The sequence below is a fragment of the Ostrea edulis genome, chromosome 7 (assembly GCF_947568905.1).
Source record: "Ostrea edulis chromosome 7, xbOstEdul1.1, whole genome shotgun sequence".
Taxonomy (NCBI): Eukaryota; Metazoa; Mollusca; class Bivalvia; order Ostreida; family Ostreidae; genus Ostrea; species Ostrea edulis.
Window position 1 is genome coordinate 73,012,669 of NC_079170.1, and position 20,937 is coordinate 73,033,605.

General features: G+C 35.9%; 1 protein-coding gene across 4 annotated transcripts; it reads left to right on the forward strand.

Annotated features, from left to right (window-relative positions):
• Window positions 1-2,978: 2,978 nt before the first annotated feature.
• On the forward strand, window positions 2,979-19,950 carry LOC125657163 (serine/threonine-protein phosphatase 4 regulatory subunit 2-like). Of its 4 annotated transcripts, none has more exons than XM_048887813.2 (7): window positions 2,979-3,079; window positions 3,162-3,240; window positions 5,526-5,696; window positions 11,175-11,268; window positions 14,799-14,836; window positions 15,958-16,331; window positions 17,421-19,950. In XM_048887813.2, exons 1-7 carry the CDS (start codon window positions 3,019-3,021, stop codon window positions 18,068-18,070), a joined length of 1,467 nt encoding a protein of 488 aa, XP_048743770.1. In that variant the 5' UTR covers window positions 2,979-3,018; the 3' UTR covers window positions 18,071-19,950. The 4 variants fall into 4 exon arrangements, with proteins under 4 accessions (XP_048743770.1, XP_048743771.1, XP_048743772.1 ...); XM_048887814.2 differs by having other exon boundaries at window positions 17,424-19,950; XM_048887815.2 differs by lacking the exons at window positions 2,979-3,079; window positions 3,162-3,240 and adding an exon at window positions 3,244-5,013.
• The last annotated feature ends 987 nt before the right edge of the window (window positions 19,951-20,937 follow it).

Genomic DNA, 20,937 nt, shown 5'->3' on the forward strand with positions numbered 1-20,937 from the left:
CTTAATTAAAGTTCAATTTCCATAGTTTGGGCTACATTGTTTACCCTCAATTTCTTTTCTTTGAGTCACGTGACTTATTCAAGATGTCGCTGTAACACTAAGCACACAAAAAATAATACTATAGCACACAAAAAATAATACTATAGCACACACAAGCAAATTCTAGCACACTCTAGCATGCACAAATTATGCTAACATTCAAACGAGATTACTTTCAAGCACCGAAAACTTTTCAATTGACTAGTCTTCATTTCAAGAACGATTAAGTGTTTCAAGATCCATGCAATCTTCATTCAAAGCATTTCTACGACTTATCAAGCAAATGTTCGAGGGAAAAAATTCCGTGTCACACAGAACATACCTGTTTGATATATTACTTTACTTTGTACGACGTTAGACTCATTAGACCAAACAAGTCATGATTGAAATAAAAAGTCGATAAATTTGGGTGCTGAGATTCCATCCACATTCACCGCTAAGTATTGAAATTGTACACAATCTTAATAATTCACTTAAAGTATGTAATTTCTAAAATTATGTTCTTGATATAAAGTAAGTACCAACTTCAACACGCAAAATGCATTCAGTCAAAGTAACGTGCCACACAGAAACCCAAGGCTAAAACCAGTCCACAATCACATGTAAATAATTCACGTTGCCAATCCACATTCAAAGATCACAAAATAGGAAAGGTTTTTTAAGTTGTGTTTTTAGATGAATGAAACCAGGATGATATTTCGTATTCACATTTAAATCACACATTAGAAATGCAAAACGCATAATTTCACAGTTTCTTCTAGAATACTTTCCAATGAAACTTTCAGCATTTCAAAAGACATAGCATGACATTATTAACAGCAAAAGAGTCCTTTTTTCGACAATGTTTGAACTTTTACATTTTCAGAATAAATTTAGAAACAGAAAATAATGGTGTCCGGGTAGCGAAGAGGTAGCACTTTCACTTCTCGCCGCTGTGACCCGAGTTCAATCCCAGCGATCAGCAGTGGTTGTAAGTGAGAGGGTATGCATGGTGGTCACCCGCTCGGACATGTGGGTTTTCTCCAGGTACATTGGTTTCCTCTCCCACATAAATGACCACCTAGCACAAACATCCGTGTATCAAGGGACCCCATTGGAAATAAGCTTTCAAGCATTCATGGGTTATCCTTGGTATTTATGTATGTATATACTGAATAAACATTTAATAATGTTAAGAAAACAACACATCTACCATTACTTTTACCCCCGTTTTAATTTAGGGTGAATTTTTTTGTGTTGTTCCTCAATCTTTTCCAAAAATTAATTTTTCTACCTTCGAACTTGGCAGAACTTTCAAGTGTGGGTCAGCAACGCTAATCCAACATTCTTTTGATTGAGGCCAGAGTTTTCTTACCCCAAGAAATAATCGAGGTTATTTTGCTGTGTCTCTTTAAGGTCTTCACTTCCAATTGTGAAAAATAGCATCATTTGCATGACATTGGGAAAAATGTTCCATGGATAAAAGAAGTAGAGAGAAAACCAAACCAGTGCATTAAGGAATAATTGGACTCCTTCCGACTTCCAATTTGGTCAGAGCTTACCACATTCAAATAAGCAGAGGCCAAAAAGTTAACTTAACAATATCTGAAGCAAAAAAATGTAAGCTATGGGCCTTTGATGATGGGGGTGGGGGTGGGGGGGAGGGGGGGGGGGCATTTTCTCCCTTCCTGTTACACTTAGTAAATTTTATATTGAGATCATTGACCAAATTGTCTTGGGGCGAGTTTACCTGTATTATATATTAAAATTAAATAAAGGTGATCAAATATTCAGTCAGATGGCATATCGGTTTGGGGGAAGTCAGGGAGAATATGAAAGGGGGCATATTACAAATAAAACGGACCACAATATACAGGTTGGGAACACTTCCCCTATAGCGAGATATTCTCGCTAAAATGCGATTATCCCTCTTTAGCGAGAAATAAACATTACCATAAACAGGTGTTTTGGCGTCTTTATTGAAAATAATGGCAAATCCCGTGCAACGCTGAATAAGTGCGACACGCACTCAACATGAGGCGAATTGTTTCTATGAAATTGACAACATAGTCATGAAATTGCATATCAAAGTTGCTGCATAAGTGGAAAGCAGTCTGAAATCCAATACACATTGTGAGTGTTTTTGTTTTGATTCATATATTTGTAGAAGTATCAGACATTTTAGCACTTTTTCTTCTTTTCATGTGAATCACGGGTGTTTTTCTCGGTTGTACGGGATATATTTATTCTCGCTAAAGAGGGATAATCGCGTTTTAGCGAGAATATCTCGCTATAGGGGAAGTGTTCCCAACCTGATATATTTTACAGTTTCAATGCCAAACTAAACAGGTGTTTCGTGCAGGTGTAAAACCGCTGAATTTAACACAACAGCTAAATAGCCAAATAAAAAGACAGTAAGAAAATGAAGAAAAAAAATGTGTAGCTATTCACTCTACAAAGAAAACCAAAACCTGGATCGGGAGAGAAAAGGGGGTGGGTGCAATGACACTTGCAGAATGTCAACAAAACATTTGGCACTGTGACAGTGAGCAAAAGACATCCCAGTTCACCGCGAAGAAAGAAAAATCAAGTGTATATTTTGGTATAAAAATGTCAAATGGAATTTTTACCTTGTGAAAAAGTATTTTCACTTTGTTTTCACGACGAAAGTTTAGCTGTGTTGAACTTGCATTTGATGTCGCGCCATATTTACATTTTTCCGGAACACAGGTGCCAACGAGATTTCAATGGGATTTTCTGTGATGATCCGAAGGGGTAATAAGGTATATTCTTGCAAAAGACAAAATCCAGTATCTGATCGTAATTCTGAATAAAAAAGAAATACCACCAGATAAAATTTATCATATTCAACATGATTCGTGCAGTTGGATATATGATATATATATGAAAATGTATTTTAAACAATACCTTAACCCCCCTCCTCTTTTTCAAATGGACTGTCCCTGACGTCATTTCCCCCAGCGCCATTGTTTGACCTCCATGGTGGTGTACTCAAATTTAACCATGGACAATCAGGAGGAAATACTAGACGCATTAAACAGTGAGTAGTACAATTTTTATCAATCAACTACAGGAAGATTTGTGAAAACTATTCAAATTAACTTTCTTTTTTTTCATTTCAGACTTTGAAAAGAAGAAAGGGGACATTTCTCCGGTGTTAGAACAATATTTGAGGAGAATCGCGAAAACCGGGGAAACACTGTAAGTGGTACTTTACAGTTAATTCACCATTTTATGAGTAAAACAATTCTCTGTCTATGGATCTGTGAAATTATCGATCGGAAGTGATTGGCAACATTCTACTATAGTAGCAACAATCAACAAAGGAATTCAGAAACGTGTGTTCACTCATGTGTGACGGTTATGTTTTGGGGTATTTTTTTATTATTTAAATGTAAGCAATAAACGATATATTGGCCAATATGAACTGACAACCACGAAAGATTATATTAATAGTGTCAGAATTGATGACGGTCTCCAAAATATAGAGTTATATTTATATTGTGCTTTATTTTTTTTTAAAAATGTGTTTGCAACAGTGATCGAAATTGGTTTAAAACTTGATATAGACCATGGGTCTATTTCAAAACAAGATGACATAGACCTCATTGTAATGGCATAGACCACAAGTCCACAACATTGAAAAAAAAAATAACACAGATTTAAAACATTGTTATTTACTTCTAATGTACTTTGAAAGCATATTTTCTTTCCATTTCCGGCAGTGCCTGAGTGGTGACGTCTCCATATGAGTGAAATATTCTCGAGAGGGACGTTAAACAATAGTCAATCATTTACATAACAATGTCCTCCTTTCCTCAGACGATGACTGACCAGGGTCCTTTGGGAGAACACTATTTCTTTAAACCTAGAAAATCGGCATAGACAATTTGGTCTATCTCAATTACAGTTGGCATAGACCAGTGTCATTTGACATAGACTCGGTCTATGGCCAATTTCGAACACTGTTGCAATATGCTGACAGTTTGAGCGAGCGCAGCTACATGATGATGTCAGTGATTTTTCTACATTTTTTACAAGGGTCCTGTGGCAGTCAAATTGGGAAAAATCAATTTCATTGTAAATAAGTTTTAAAATCATATCAAACATTATGATAATATTATTATCTTTATTTAGCATCTAATTTTCTTTAACCTTCTAAAACTTTCAACTATTCTATCCAGCCTTATGTACATAATTCACATCGAATGTTTATTTTTTTCAAATACGTTTTCCTTTCATAATTCTATTATTGGGGAAAATGCAAGCTAAATTGGGAAAAAATTGGCAATTTTTAGAAGGGGAAAGGGCCGAAATTTGGACCCAAAGTGGGCTTTAAAAAATCACTGGATGTACACTAATCTCGGCTGAGATTCGGCTTGGCTGAACATTTGGACTGACACCTTCACCGAATCTCTCAGCAGATCCTTCATAATTCATGTCTGGAAATTTACTTACAGCTTCGACTGGTTCTAGCAATTAATGTTCACTTGGGTGACACTGCTGTTGCTCGAATTGCACCGATTTAGCTCGGATTATTTTCCGTTCTCTAGTCATTAGAGTTTACAGTACGAGCCAGCACTCACTGTTATGCCCCATACTGCTCGGATACATCTTGTGATTATATACATAGACTATAGCACAAGTTACATCTGGTGGTTTACATATGGTAATGAGAACGAAATCTGCACTGCAGAATGTATTTGACACTAATAACATTACGGTTGATTGTATATTCTTTAATGTCCATCTCGAGAATTTATCACTCATATGGAGACATTACCAGTGAAGGGCTGCAAAATTTAGGTCTATGCTTGGCGCTTACTGTCTTTGAGCAGGGGATCGTGCCAAACCTGCTGTGACACGGGACCTCGGTTTTTGTGGTCTCATCCGAAGGAATGTCCCATTAAGTCGCCTCTTACGACAAGAAAGAGGTACTGAGGACCTATTCTAACCCGGATTCCCACAGGAATGGTAGCGTTATGACATGGTGCTTAAGCCCATAACACTGAAACAGTCCATGCGAAAGACATCGGACCGTCGGACCTGACCGATGTGCAGTACCTCAGGTCCGACACATCATTTTTTACACCGGACCGGAATGTCCGATGTCTCAGTGTCCGGTTTTGAGCTTTACTATTTTGATGTGGAGTCATTTAAATGTTTGTTATAAGTAAAAAATAGCACACAAATCCAAATACGTAAATGAATGTGATTAAAACCGCATGGACTGTCTAAAGTATTATACGGGAGGGATCCCTGGTATAGTATTACTAGTATAATAAATAAGATTCCCTTGGTTTTGCATTTTCACGTGTTTCACTTTTTTACATTAGGTTTTTCGGTCTGACAAAATTTGGTTCGGTCTGGTGTGTTCATTGATTACACAGGACCGAATGTGCTGTGTGGTCTAAAATACTTTCGCATAGACTGCTGAAACAGTTTATTGTATCATGCTATGGCTATTGCATCTATCTCTGTTTTAGGTTTCCATGGCCCAGAGTCAAACCGCTGTTTGTCAATAAGTTGGAAGACGTGATGTCCAAATTTCACCTGGAATTACCTGTTGATCACCTGACCCCATGTCCAAATGTGGAGAACCCCAAGTTCACAGAAATGAGAAAGAGGATACTGGACTCCGTTAACAGGTTCTCGGGGTGAGTAATCATGAGGATGTAGAAGTCAATGTTAATGTTGCATTGTCTACCACTGATGCAGTCGTTTGTGACTTCTCCTACCAGACAAGTGACATTTAAGTGACAATTAATGGCAGTATCACTTGGTAAAATAAGATAGTAATGGTTTTCATAGTGCAGAGCAGCACATTATGGGTGACTCTGAAGAAAAGATTTCGAAGTCCACAGGTCCACAATTGAATCTTTTACACTATATAGATTTAAGGAGGTACTCTACATTGTTATAATGGCTGACTTCCTTTTAAGGTATTCCATGTATAATGAAAGGATAATGAACAATTCTGAAGGATTTAGATCAACATAAAAGTTTATTGTTAAATAATGATGAAAGTGAAGCAGATGAAATTCACATGACTGGTAAATGATTAGAAGCTGACCTTTTTGCACTTAAGACTTTTTGGAAGAGTTGTCTGCCCTTTGTAAAATTAAGAAAAATCTAATTTTCTAAAAATGTGTGTGGTCAATGATTGATTTTATCTCATATTTTGATAAAAAGAAAGTGTATGTAACTTTCTACCAAGAGATTAGTATGAAAATATAATTTGTTTTTAAAATATTGTAATAAAACATGCTTTTCCCATATACTTCAATGTTAAATTCTAGGTGAAATAAATCAAGCAGGAAACAAAATTTTGAAAATTCCTATGGTGGATTATTTTTATTTGATGAACCCTTCAAAATGATACCATGATTACAAATATTCCACCATCCATTTATTAGATATGAGATATGGTCATTATACATGGAATACCTTAAAACATGGATGAAAATATGAATATCAGCAATATCTGCCTATTCATTTAAAAAATCGGGTTCGAGTCCAGCAGGATTTTCTAATTTTTTTCAGATAGCTTTCCAGAGCTGCCAACCCTCACGATTTTGGCATAAGGCTTACGATTTTTGGACCAAAAATACGCCTTACGATTTCAATATATATCTTCCGATTTTTGCCTATTTGACATTTCAAAAGTTTTAGAGCTGTCCGTCATTGGTTTTTACTTTTATAATAAACAAGCCATAGTCGTTACTACGTTTGTTTGCATAGTCTATATATATATACAGAATCTCGATCATTTTAATGCTTTGAAATAAACAATATGGCAGCTGCTACTAAACGTAAGGCATGTATTGATGGAAATAACAACAATAATCCCCCAAAGAAGAGCCAGAAATTCAAAGAAAAATATGCAAGTACTCTGTAAACGTCTATTTGTTTCAAAGTCAGAAAGGGGGAGTTTGTATGGTAAGTGTACAATCTGTTTGACAAACTTCAGCATCTCACGGTGGGGAAAATGACATTAAAACACTTGCCAGAATAACTGACACAGAAACTGTAAAATTATATAATATACTAATGTAACAATATTTTTTACACAAGTTTTAGAAAGTAAAATCAATAAAAGATGTATTTGACCTTCTGCAGTTGTAAAATGCATAACAATTAGTATGTCAAAATTCATTAAATTTGGATTTGAAGTATGCCTAAGATTGCTCAGGTTACATATTTATTCATAAAAGATCTCCAGCGGCAGGGGGCCGCCTAGGCCCCCTGACCTCCGCCTTACTATTTTCCATTTCATAATGTTGGCAGCTCTGGCTTTCTACTAAAACTGCATTTTTTGACTAAATAAAGAAAATTTGAAAGTTTTCAATTTCAAAATATTGTTGTACATATCCTCCACTTTTTATCCATATAAAGTTTATGATTTTGTTTTCTGAAGATAATTTATTAAATTAAAAATTTTATTTTATCAGAAGATGGATATTTTTATATATTTGTTTATTTATTTTCAATTGTTGCAGTGGAAAATTTGTGTTGCATCTCATAAATGTTTTTTCACTTCAAAATTTGATAAGTTTAATCGATAGTTATGGTCAATCATTGAACAGACCCATTAAATCCCAGGTAGGGTTACCTGGTAAGGCCAAAAAAAAAATATGTGTGTTTCCGGTTTCCCGACCGACCCTATTTTTTTAAAGCTGATTTGCCGACCCTATCATTTTTTTCGGCAAAAATCGGAAATTCCGGAATAAAAACTCGGATCTCATTCCGGAAAACCGTTCCTCATTTAATATATCGCCAAACATGGCGGCGCACTTACTTGCCGCATCTGCATCCAATCTTCAAGTTACAGTGGAACCCCATTATTATGTTCCCCCTTTAATACGTTAGTCCGCATATTACGTTGGAATTTCAAAGCACAAAACCATTTGTTAACAACCCTATATAAAATAGACCTCGTTATTACGTTGTCCTAAGATGCTGGGACTCGATATTACGTTGTAAAAATTCCGACAAGAACGTAATAAACCCCTAATTATTCAATAATGATTCTCAAAATAATAAGCCATTCACACCTTGACTGCCTGAGGCAGTCACCACATAAATTTCCTGGTCTGTTTGGGGATTAGAGACGCTTGACTGATCACGCTTCGATAGATCTAGCGACATCAATACAGGTGAATACCCTGTATCGAAGCCAGTGATAAACAATTAAATAATGTTTATTTAGACATTGTACTCTATGAAATTTACTTCATTTTTCATATTTTGATAATCGAAGAAATAATTTCTCAACCACCTGAGTGTTCAGCATAGTGTGATTACCTTCGCTATTAAAACTCTATTTACGGACAGCTTTGGTACCAAACATGAAAGATAAGATTTATCGTAGCAATGTTTAAACCGCTTGGGTAACTGCTTGGACATAGGTGACTAAAGGTGTTCAATTAAAAAAATCATGCAGCTTGGGTGTTCGTAAATCTCGTCCATACATACACCAATCAAACTGTCCTGTGTTATCGGCCGATTCGTGCACGGCATTTACCTCAGTGAATATTCTAAAATCCCTTGATGCGCACGTGATTTTAGTGCCATCATTTAGCGTTATAAATGAAATCTTCGTGCATCATTATATATTTTTTTATGTGGATTGCGCTTAAATTGTTCTCGGTGTTTATCGTTGGTGAGAAAAGTGTGTAAATGTTGGGTATCGTGTGCGTTTTGTGTCTATAGTTTTGTTGTTTTTGGGTGGAATTTTTTTTTATTGTGTTGTGTATTGTGTATTTTTTTAATACGAATGTTGAATACGAACCGGAACGAGTTATTGATAGAAATTTACATGAACGCATTGTTTTAAAGTTGAACAAAATGGCGGTCCAAACAAATGCAGAAAAAGCAACGTTTATCAAAACATCCTTATGTATCCTACGCCAGAAATAAAGAAAAGGGATAAGAACATGAAGAATTACGGACGTTAAAGATAAGATGTAAATAAAACAAAGTATCATAGTCTTTTAAACAAAGAAACAGTAAAAAGCGCTAACATCTTGCAAACTAAATTGAATTGGTCTGTTTGAATGTGTTTGATTTGTTCAATAATAAGGTGTTGATAGTTATGAACAATGCGTTTTGAAATTATATTTGCCCAACAACTTGTCAGAAGTGGAAATTGTATTTTTGCCATCACTTGGCATCTGTCTTCATGCACCAATTTAATATTGCAATTCTAGAAAAGCAGAGGACATAAACCCTACCGGTGCACCTAGTCAATGCTCTATTTTGTTGGTTAAGTCCCTGGATGTAGTCTTTGTACCCTGATGTTTGAGAATTGTTTGATGTTCTATTCATAATTTGCCTTTATTTCACTTTAACCACTTGGCAGATGCAACATAGGCACACATACAAACATACATTGGTCGTTCTTTTCTACTCACACTTTAACCCCCCCCCCCCCAAAAAAAAAACCAACTACCTACCTACCCTATTTTTTTCAGGCATGAAACAGGAAACACACATATTTTTTTTTTTTGGCCTAAGGTGTAACATTCATTACTGAGGTGTCTAGATGTGTTTTCTATTAACATCCACTATGAGATCGGGTCCATAGGGCACTAATTAAGTTAATCTATCTAAAATTAGACCCTTTGTGTAGTGATATACATGATTGGATTGAAGGGTATATAATTTTAATTAGATAGTAATGAAGTCAGTCACATGTGAAATGTGTAAATGATGAACTGTTTAAAACAATAGTAGGGTGGGACAATAAACAGACTTTTTATACCCCCCCGCAACAAGTTGTGGGGGGGGGGGGGGATATACTGGAATCGGGTTGTCTGTCCGTCTGTAGACGCAATGGTTTCCGGGCTCTAAAGCATTATCCTTTCCACCTACCGTCACCATATCATATATATGGACTACCCATGAGATGAAGATGTTCCCTATCGATTTTGGGGTCAAAAGGTCAAAGGTCAAGCGCACTGGACATTGAAGTAGCAATATGGTTTCCGGGCCCTAAAGCATTATCCTTTCCACCTACCATCACCATATCATATATATGGACTACCCATGGGATGAAGATGTTCCCTATCGATTTTGGGGTCAAAAGGTCAAAGGTCAAGCGCACTGGACATTGAAGTAGCAATATGGTTTCCGGGCTCTAAAGCATTATCCTTTCCACCTACAGTCACCATATCATACATATGGACTACACATGGGATGAAGATGTTCCCTATCGATTTTGGGGTCAAAAGGTCAAAGGTCACGCGCACTGGACATCAAAGTAGCAATATGGTTTCCATTTAAATTCTTTAACGGCTTTTTTCATCGCATGGAGATGCTGTGTTCCTAGATAATCCATTTCTCCCTACAAACAAGAATACCCAAGGTTTGTCATGCCATTTGTTTTTTACACTCAGAAAAGAGGTAGTTTATACCTATTACCAACACCCTTTGGGAGATTGGGATAAGCAGGGGGTATTCTTAGTGAGCATTGCTCACAGTACCTCTTGTTTTTTTTTCAGTTTTAACATCATTTATTCAGGTATATAGTTATATAGTCAGGCTTTTACACGGACTTAATCAATTCTAATTGAGAATGAATCTTATAGGATTGCGATTATTTAACTGGACTTGAACTTTACGTTGAAAGTTTCACAAGTTCAAAAGTACGTTTGTAAATTTGCTTATCTACATTTGTGTGTGTGTGTATATATATATATAAGACAATCTCGTTGTTCGTGTCGTTGGTCATTTTAGTGCTTTATATATATATATATCACTAAAATCCAACAACACTCATCATCCAAAGTGTCGGATCTAATAGTAGATATGAGGTCAGATAAAAAAGAAAGTGAAAAGCACTAAAAATGACCAACGACACGAACAACAGTGAATTGTCAACTTTTTAGGACGACCTGTCCCTTCCTCAGGACGATAGAATATTTACATAGAAAACTACAACTAAACTACAAAAGCTGATAACAAACAAAACGTCTACATATTAAAATTATTGAGTGTAATATGGGGTAATAGAAAAGTCTTTTCCCATTGAGCGTCAAGACATCTCTCATATACATGTACTATGGTTCCACATCTGTACATGTAGTTGTGAAGAGAAATAACAACATAATTTCTGATCTTTTTCTCTTTTACAGTGCTCCATTTACAATACAACGATTGTGTGAACTTTTGACAGACCCCAAGAAACATTACAAACGCACAGACAAATTTCTCCGTGGCATTGAAAAAGTATGTACAAACTCACAAAGAAAGAATTTTTACATGGCATTGGAAAAGTATGTGATTTAGGATATTGGTGTCTGTCTGTCAACAGTCTTCCAGGCTTTGTCTAATAGAAAGGTGAAGATAACAAACATTGGTAATCTCAAAACTCCTGTAAGGAATGTAAAATAGAGAGTTGGGCAAACAGGGACCCCTGGATATATACCAGAGGTGGGATCAGGTACCTAGGAGGAGTAAGCATCCCCTGTCGACCGGTCACACCCACCATGACCCCTAGATCTTGATCAGGTAAACGGATCAAGGACATTTCACAGAATGCCCTCCCCAAATGTAGGTCACTGAGACCTCATTTACTTTCAAATTTAGTGCAATGTAAAATTAATTCTGGATCATATCTTGAATTGTATGAGACCTTAAATGAATTTGGAGAGAGAAATGTTTTGTGACATCCATGCACATATTGCTGGTGTACAGTACACCATGTGATCCAGGACTACAACACCTTTTATGATGAATGATTTGAAAGGAAGATGTGTATCTAGACTGTATAGTATATTATCATCACTCAAGGGGCTTAGAAGTATGAATTGAAATTTACATGTATTTGAGTTTTGGAAATATTTAGAAAATGGTGGATATTCTTTGACAGGATGATGTAACTGAAGTAATCTACTGTCTATAATGTTCTATTCATTTACAAAATTACATAGAATTAGTATTAACTCTGGTTAAGAATTTGTACAAACTTAAACCATTCATGAATGGAGACATTGATTATTTAGCTTAAAGTGATCTTCAGAATCTTGTGTGAAATTGAAAGAGATAAAGAACAAGGTACGATTGTATACATAAAAAGGCCCAATTTTTTTCTCTCTATAAAATGTATCTGGAATTAACCTTAATCAGTGTTTTAAGAAAGTAAAATATATGCCAGGTATAATATGTCAACAAAATGAGAATGATATTCCTAATTGGATAGTATTATGACATCATGAATAAGACATTTCCTGCCTTTTTTTTCAAAATAAGCCTTAAAACTGTCAAATGTCATACAAATTATTGCTCAGGAAAATATGTGCGCATTTGTCGAGCAAAATGAAAATGATATATATTGTGTATTATTTTAAGATGAAAAACATACCTCAATATGAATTTGCTCGACGCATGCGCTGTATGTTTTCTGAAAGGAAAACCACCTGAAATTGTGGATATTTTCATTGAAAATGGCATTTTTGCAATTTTATGCCAACTTCTAGATTTCGTCATGACACAAACCATTTTGATGATCAAACTGAGCGGATTTTTGGTTTGCTAATCCATTCCTTATTTGAATGTTAGGGTTTGAGCTCCAAGTGAAATCATCAATATTTTGGGCCAAATGACTTTAGAAACTGTACCTACTTCTTTCATTATAGTCATCGCATACAAACAGGGATTTAGATGATATCTTCTGTGGTTTATTACTGACAAACAGTGTACCAATAAACAGAATAGTGTAATTATATCTACCCTTAATTAGTTCATCTGAAATTATGAGCTCAAGTAACATGATCATCGCTTGTTTGCTCTGTTGACTCTTCCATATTTTCGACTTCTTCTCCAGAACCACCACACCAATTTCAACCAAACTTGACACAATGTATACTTCAGTAAAGGGGATTGATTCATTCTTATTCAAACGATGGGTTGTGGGGGGTTTTTTCAAGGGGAGATATAAGAAGGGAAAAGTTGATAAAACTAAAAAGTCTACTACTTAATAACCTCTGAATAAGAAAAGCTGAATGCTATGTGAAAGCTTCAGTGTGTATATAAGATATATAGGACTATAGAGGTATGTGAAAGCTTCAGTGTGTATATAAGATATATAGGACTATAGAGGTATGCTATGTGAAAGCTTCAGTGTGTATATAAGCTGAATGCTATGTGAAAGCTTCAGTGTGTATATAAGCTGAATGCTATGTGAAAGCTTCAGTGTGTATAAAAGCTGAATGCTATGTGAAAGCTTCAGTGTGTATAAAAGCTGAATGCTATGTGAAAGCTTCAGTGTGTATATAAGATATATAGGACTATAGAGGTATGTGAAAGCTTCAGTGTGTATATAAGATATATAGGACTATAGAGGTATGGATCGTCTCAAATCAATATGAATATTTCTGTAATAAAGAGTCAAGTTTCTTCACACCCCAACCCCTGGGTTTAGGATGCAATCAATCTGATTAAAATCTGATCTTTGATCCGCTCTGTTATTGTTATGTTGCTTTGTGTTGCGATATATAACAATAATGGAGCGGATCAAAGATCTGATTTTAATCAAATTGGGGTGCAATGTACTTCATTGATATGCAAATATATACTCCTGTATTGTAGATTCAGGTTTATATAACCATTGGGTCTGGATGATTTGCAGTTTTGTGTTGTTTTAACCGCTGTGGCGATATTTCAATCATGAATTTTTAATCAGAAATTTTAGATATAAGACTTCTTCTCCGTACAACAGGAGTTTATAGGAAAGTATCCTCCTGTGGTGGCGATTCAAGTCTGTTCACACCATAAACCCAAAAGTATCCTCCTGTGGTGGTGATTTAATTCTGCTCACACCATAAACCCAAAAGTATCCTCCTGTAACAGTAATTTAATTCTGTTCACACCATAAACCCAAAAGTATCCTCCTGTGGTGGTGATTCAAGTCTGTTCACATCGTAAACCCAAAAGTATCCTCCTGTAACAGTAATTTAATTCTGCTCACACCATAAACCCAAGGATTGGGGAACAACTCTCAATGATTTGATATGTTTGAAAAATCTTTTCAAGAACTGGGATCCAAAGGTCAAGGTCACTTTTGGACTTGTAGACACTCATTACAAGGGGATATTGCCTACCTTGCAAAGATCATGTACTCATTAACATTTTATTGTGGGTGTACTGTATAGTCTTTATCATTTATCATTACTTTAATGTACTGAATAAATTTGCCTACTCAGGATGAGGATTAGTAAGAGAAACTAAAGATTTCCCAGCACATTGTATTAGAGAAAGGATTTGTCAAATTTTCATTTCAAAAATCACAAAGGAGACATTTTAGGTTGATTAATATGGAAGTGGCCTGGACCCAGTTGCTTGATGGTTAGTTAACTTTAACTGACATTTAACCTGCCACTAACTCTTATACCTATTTAGTGTTAACTGTCAGTTAAAATTAACAAACTTTTGTGCTTCTGGGTCCTGATGCCATGTACTTTTAATTATCTTCATTCCATGAATGGAACAAGAATAGGTCATAAATTCCCATAATTTACGTGCACTCTAAGTGTTATAAACTTATGAGTCTTTATCCCTGTATAGCCAAGGTGTTTCAGGTGAGCATTATATGTATGGGCCTCTTGTCATGTTTACCATTTGATGTATGATTTTACTCTTTGTGAGATTATCGTTGTGAGATAGCTACTGTTATTGTACAGTGAATTATATCGATTGTTTTACTCATTGTGATATAGCTACTGTTACTGTACAGTGAATTATATCGATTGTTTTTGCAGAATGTGCTTGTGATCAGTACTGTTGATCCCTATGGAAAGTAAGTCTCTTCTTATTTTAGCATGTTTATTTTAAGTGTGAAGACAATCTGCATGTAAATACTAACCAGTATAGTTTGTAGACTGACAATCTGCATGTAAACATTAACCAGTAGTTTGTAGACTGACAATCTGCATGTAAACACTAACCAGTACAGTTTGTAGACTGACAATCTGTATGTAAACACTAACCAGTATAGTTTGTAGACTGACAATCTGTATGTAAACACTAACCAGTATAGTTTGTAGACTGACAATCTGTATGTAAACACTAACCAGTACAGTTTGTAGACTGACAATCTGTATGTAAACATTAACCAGTACAGTTTGTAGACTGACAATCTGCATGTAAACACTAACCAGTACAGTTTGTAGACTGACAATCTGCATGTAAACACTAACCAGTACAGTTTGTAGACTGACAATCTGCATGTAAACACTAACCAGTAGTTTGTAGACTGACAATCTGCATGTAAACATTAACCGATACAGTTTGTAGACTGACAATCTGCATGTAAACGTTAACCAGTAGTTTGTAGACTGACAATCTGCATGTAAACATGAACCGATACAGTTTGTAGACTGACAATCTGCATGTAAACGTTAACCAGTAGTTTGTAGATTGACAATCTGTATGTAAACTTTAACCAGTAGTTTGTAGACTGACAATCTGTATGTAAACTTTAACCAGTATAGTTTGTAGATTGACAATCTGTATGTAAACACTAACCAGTATAGTTTGTAGACTGACAATCTGTATGTAAACATTAACCAGTATAGTTTGTAGACTGACAATCTGCATGTAAACATTAACCAGTATAGTTTGTAGACTGACAATCTGCATGTAAACATTAACCAGTATAGTTTGTAGACTGACAATCTGTATGTAAACACTAACCAGTACAGTTTGTAGACTGACAATCTGCATGTAAACATTAACCAGTATAGTTTGTAGACTGACAATCTGCATGTAAACTTTCATTTTAGTCGCTAACCAGTACAGTTTGTAACCCAAAACAATATTACAAGCCAATTTAACTTAAAAACATTGATTTTATAGAATTGTTTTAAATGCCTCTGTTGTTTTCCAGTAAGATAATCGTGTCTAATTGTTGTTTTCCAGTAAGATAGTATCTGAGTCGAGGGCCACCATGGTGAACGGTCTGGACAGTTCGCCTGTCAATGGAAATGAGGCAGATTCTCCCACCACCACCACTAACCTCACACCAGTGCAGTATTCCGGATTCCCAACCCAGCAACAGACCAACTGGACTACAGACAGTTGGGCAGGGATGGGACCTAGTCAAGCAACACCAGGTCATGCAACCTCCTCATCTGAAACAAGCCCCACCCCCAGGGAACCTAACCTTACCTCCGAAAAGGCACCCTGTGATAATCAGTCCGAGGGAGAAGACCTACCCCCCAGGGAGGAATTGACAGAAAGTGAAGAAGCAGCCAGTGATGATGTTTCACCTGTTAAAAAGCCTAAGCTCTCCAGTAAGTTTAACAGAAAATGAATTCACACTTTCTAACCTGAAATTACCAGTTACAAAGTCTGCATCCATGCAAGGAAAAATATATTGTGTCTACCATAAGAAATGATCGTTTTAATGTTCTCCATACTTGTACTTTTATATGAGTATGAAATGGAAAAATGGTATTAATGTTCTTCTTGATATATAGTTTGATTTAATTATTATAGAAAATGTATATATTTGCCATCTTTTTAGAGATGTCGGACATATATAAACAGAAGTTTGTATGATCGCACATTTTCGTTAAGCAGCAGAATTAATATTCTTGTCTGGTTAATATGAGGAAGAGTATCACAATATTTCAGAAAAATATTGCCATACATCATGATATATCAAGATATTTTACATTGATTGCTTTTTTACAGTTATCTTTTGATTTTAAGGAAGGAAAACAAAGTTTCTATTATTTCATTTTCAATTAATCAAATTGATTCTGATAGTGTTAAATAACTTCTATCTAAAAGGATAAAAGCAGAATTAAGATTAACATTTTCTACTTAATTTTCAAAACCATATTTTTTGACCTCTTAAATTTTTAACGATATCTGATCATTCTTTTAGTAGAAATACTCTAATTATAAAAACCAATATGGGCTATGATATGCTTCTGGAAAGTATTTTTAAAAATCATTACTGCATCGATGTATCTTATTGACTTCAGGGCATAACAATACAAGGAGGTGTTGTTGCACCCCAGATAAATTGATTGTGGATATTTTGGAAATCATTGTATAATTGACTTACAATAAAAATAATTGTTGCCATAAAAGTTATTTCCCTTGACAACATATAATTGATTATTTAAAGAAACTATAAACTTTTTCAGTATCAAATAGTTTGCTTTATTTTTTATCATAGCCATTGAATAAAATTCCTACTATAGATATATTTTCCATTATGCAGATAGTTCAATTTAAGATTTTGCAAAAACCTATGACATTGATCTATGAGGGTGGGGTTACTTTAAAACTACTCATGTATGACTGTTTTTGACAGTACATTTTGCTGCCCATTTATAAAACAAGCTTTAAATTGATTCTGTATACATCAGCAGATGAAACTGAAGAGGAGGATTCACCCACAGAACGACCAGCACCTAATGATGGTGACAAACAAACAGACACTGCAGACAGCACTGCGGTCAGCACGGACGACACAAAAGAATCCTCAGATAATGTTGTTGAACAATCAGCAGAGGTTCTGAAAGCAGAGGACTCGAGGGTAAACCAAGGGTCAGAGAATAGCTCAGAAGCAGAGACACCTGGTGACAAAGAATCTGAGGCGTATTCCACACAGGAACAGAAAGATCTCGATGAACAATCCTCTCCTGAATCATCGCAAAACTCTGAGTCTAAATCAAGTGATAGTAGTTTACCTCAGGACAGCATTACAGACAAAGCATCAAATGTTCAACAGGACCAAAGTTTACCTGCAGAAAAACTCTTAGAGAGTCCTCAGGACTCTACATCACAGGAGACCACTGAGTCACAAAATCAGGAAGGTGTGTCTACGCAGTTAAATCAGCCACCTGTTGAATCCACAGAGGTGCCGCCCAGTCCGCAGCACAGCGAGGAGGAACGCATGAGCGTGGACATCGGGGCCGAGAAAGTGGAACCCACGGAAAACATGGACAGCTGTACTGAAAGCACACACCCTTGTGATCCACCCACTGAGGAAGAAACACCCATGGAAGAGGACTGAATAGCCTGACAGTCCATCATCATCATTTCTATCAGGCCCACTCTGTAGTGTTGAATTCGCCGTCGTCATCGATTCTGCCACCCCTTACTCTGCACATGATTCAGTACCAACTGTCTTATTGCCAATTCGTACTTAAAAGCCATATATGTGGAATTCATGTTGAATAGGTGTGAATTGATTTCATTAAGTGGAAATCTTTTCGTATTCTTGATACTTACGCCCATCATTGTTACTGTGAAAGCTATGTACAGAGAATGAAAACTACACCATTTTGAATTTTTTGTCACGGAAAATGTCATTTTCACTTCAAGTACATCAGTATATATTTTTTTTACAAAAAATAGAATCAAGATCTTCTCGATGAAGCTGTCATATTTTGTTGTTATGTCACAATGAAGCAATTTTATGTTCTGTAAATATTTGTTTGTGTTCTGTGAAGCTGCAGTAAGTGTCATGTGATGCAGTATATAATGATCTCAGAACTCATTCTTTTACATTGTAGTCTGCTAGCAATTACAGATGATCAGTGGCAGAGCTAGTGAAACATACTCTGTTCCTTTCTCAATAAAATCCAATAGTTGTTAATGTTTTGCCGAAAAAAAATGTTTTTTCTTCTTTAAGATTGATGTGAGTGAGAGCAGATTTGCCAATCACATTTAATGTTACTTCAATTTAGGGGACTAGAGGTCTACTTAACTGAGAATGGAGATTGAATGAAGAATTTTGCTGCAGAGGTATTAGAGTATTGAATTGGTCAGACAAGTTTACTAAGACCTGTTTCTCCCCGACCTCATCCACACTGTGTAAAAATTAAATCCTCTAAATTCAGTGTGTAGCTAGGCTCTCGGTGTAAAGCTTCACACACATTTAGTCTTGACTTGTATGTGGTGTGTAAGTGTAGATTGGTCTCGGCCTGCTCTCACTTGTTAACTCTTTGGTCAGTTATGGTCATATGGGGCATTACACCAAAGACTTTCATGGAATCTGCAAATTGATGCTGCATTATGTTTATAATTTTTTCTTTTGGTTTTTAATTTATGTATATATATATCTGTAATTTATTCCGTATTATTGTTGACGTACATTGTACGTAAACTTAAATTTCTTGGGTTTTTTTTTTTGGTTTTTTTTTTTTTGAAGTAACCATTTGACTTTTTAGAGCTCCATAGACTCGCTATAGTCAACAGAAAATAATCCAAGTCAGGTTGTCTGTTACTCAGATTAAAAGGCCGATAGAAGTCGGGTCTTTTCCTGCTTGAAATCGACACCTTGTCGTAAGTGATATATTGTCAATCAGTTTTCGTAGAATGATTTGAATCTTAGAATTCTATGTGATGTAGTTATTTTGTCCTGGTTTTTAAGAATTAGTCCGCTGTTGGTGACAAAATGTGCAATGATCAGTGCTATAGGTGTGTATGGTTGTATAAGGATGTACTCCATTTCTTCCTGGGGCGAGTTCCTATCACACATCAGTAACTACATGTACTTAATAGTGAATGGCAAGGATTAAACGTTGTGATGGAGTCGTGTACAACTATTTTAGTATACTCTGAAGAGGCTTAAGTCCATCATTTCATAGAGTATAAATCACTTCAGACTCTGAACTAAGATTTTAGATTTAAGAATGAAACTTAAATGATGTAGGAGTAAAACATTTTACTAATTAGTTCAGAGTCTACTACAATTGAGAGGATGCAGTGTTTATTTACACAATGTTTTAAAGCCCCTGAGGTTTGGATCTGTTAATTTTATCATGTGAATCATCGACACTATATTACTTTTGTCATAAATGGTATGGAGGAAAAGGGAGAGAGAGATTGCAAGTCAAATATTTTATTATACGGGACGTTAGTCAAACAATAAAATGATAAAATAAGAAATGATTTGTTTGTTATTAGTAACCCTGTCAGCAGTACTTTCTGAGCTCGCCTCGTGCCGGACTGTATTATATTGTCAGCAGTACTTTCTGTGCCAGACTGTATTATGTTGTCAGCAGTAATTTCTGTGCCGGACTGTATTATGTTGTCAGCAATACTTTCTGTGCCGGACTGTATTGTGTTGTCAGCAGTAATTTCTGTGACGGACTGTATTATGTTGTCAGCAGTAATTTCTGTGCCGGACTGTATTGTGTTGTCAGCAGTACTTTCTGTGCAGGACTGTATTATGTTGTCAGCAGTACTTTCTGTGACGGACTGTATTATGTTGTCAGCAGTACTTTCTGTGATGGACTATATTGTGTTGTCAGCAGTACTTTCTGTGACGGGACTGTATTATGTTGTCAACAGTACTTTCTGTGCCGGACTGAATTATGTTGTCAGCACTACTTTCTGTGCCGGACTGTATTGTCAGCAGTACTTTCTGTGCCATACTGTATTATGTTGTCAGCACAACTTTCTGTGCCGGACTGTATTGTCAGTAGTACTTTCTGTGATGGACTCTATTATGTTGTCAGCAGTACTTTCTGTGACGGACTGTATTATGCTGTCAGCAGTACTTTCTGTGCAGGACTGTATTATGTTGTCAGCAGTACTTTCTGTGCCGAACTGTATTGTGTTGTCAGTAGTACTTTCTGTGATGGACTGTATTATGTTGTCAGCAGTACTTTCTGTGACGGACTGTATTGTGTTATCAGCAGTTCTTTCTGTGCTGGACTGTATTGTGTTATCAGCAGTTCTTTCTGTGCTGGACTGTATTATGTTGTCAGCAGTACTTTCTGTGACGGACTGTATTGTGTTGTCAGCAGTACTTTCTGTGACGGACTGTATTATGTTGTCAGTAGTACTTTCTGTGATGGACTGTATTGTGTTGTCAGCAGTACTTTCTGTGCTGGACTGTATTATGTTGTCGGCAGTACTTTCTGTGCTATC

What these genes read in the sequence shown, in the direction of transcription:
- LOC125657163 (XM_048887813.2), top strand. Translation starts at nt 3,019, where the DNA reads ATGGTGGTGTACTCAAATTTAACCATGGACAATCAGGAGGAAATACTA. An exon ending in AATACTAGACGCATTAAACA is followed by an intron (nt 3,080 to 3,161) that starts GTGAGTAGTACA and finishes TTTTCATTTCAG; the next exon opens with ACTTTGAAAAGAAGAAAGGG. An exon ending in TTCTCCGTGGCATTGAAAAA is followed by an intron (nt 11,269 to 14,798) that starts GTATGTACAAAC and finishes TTGTTTTTGCAG; the next exon opens with AATGTGCTTGTGATCAGTAC.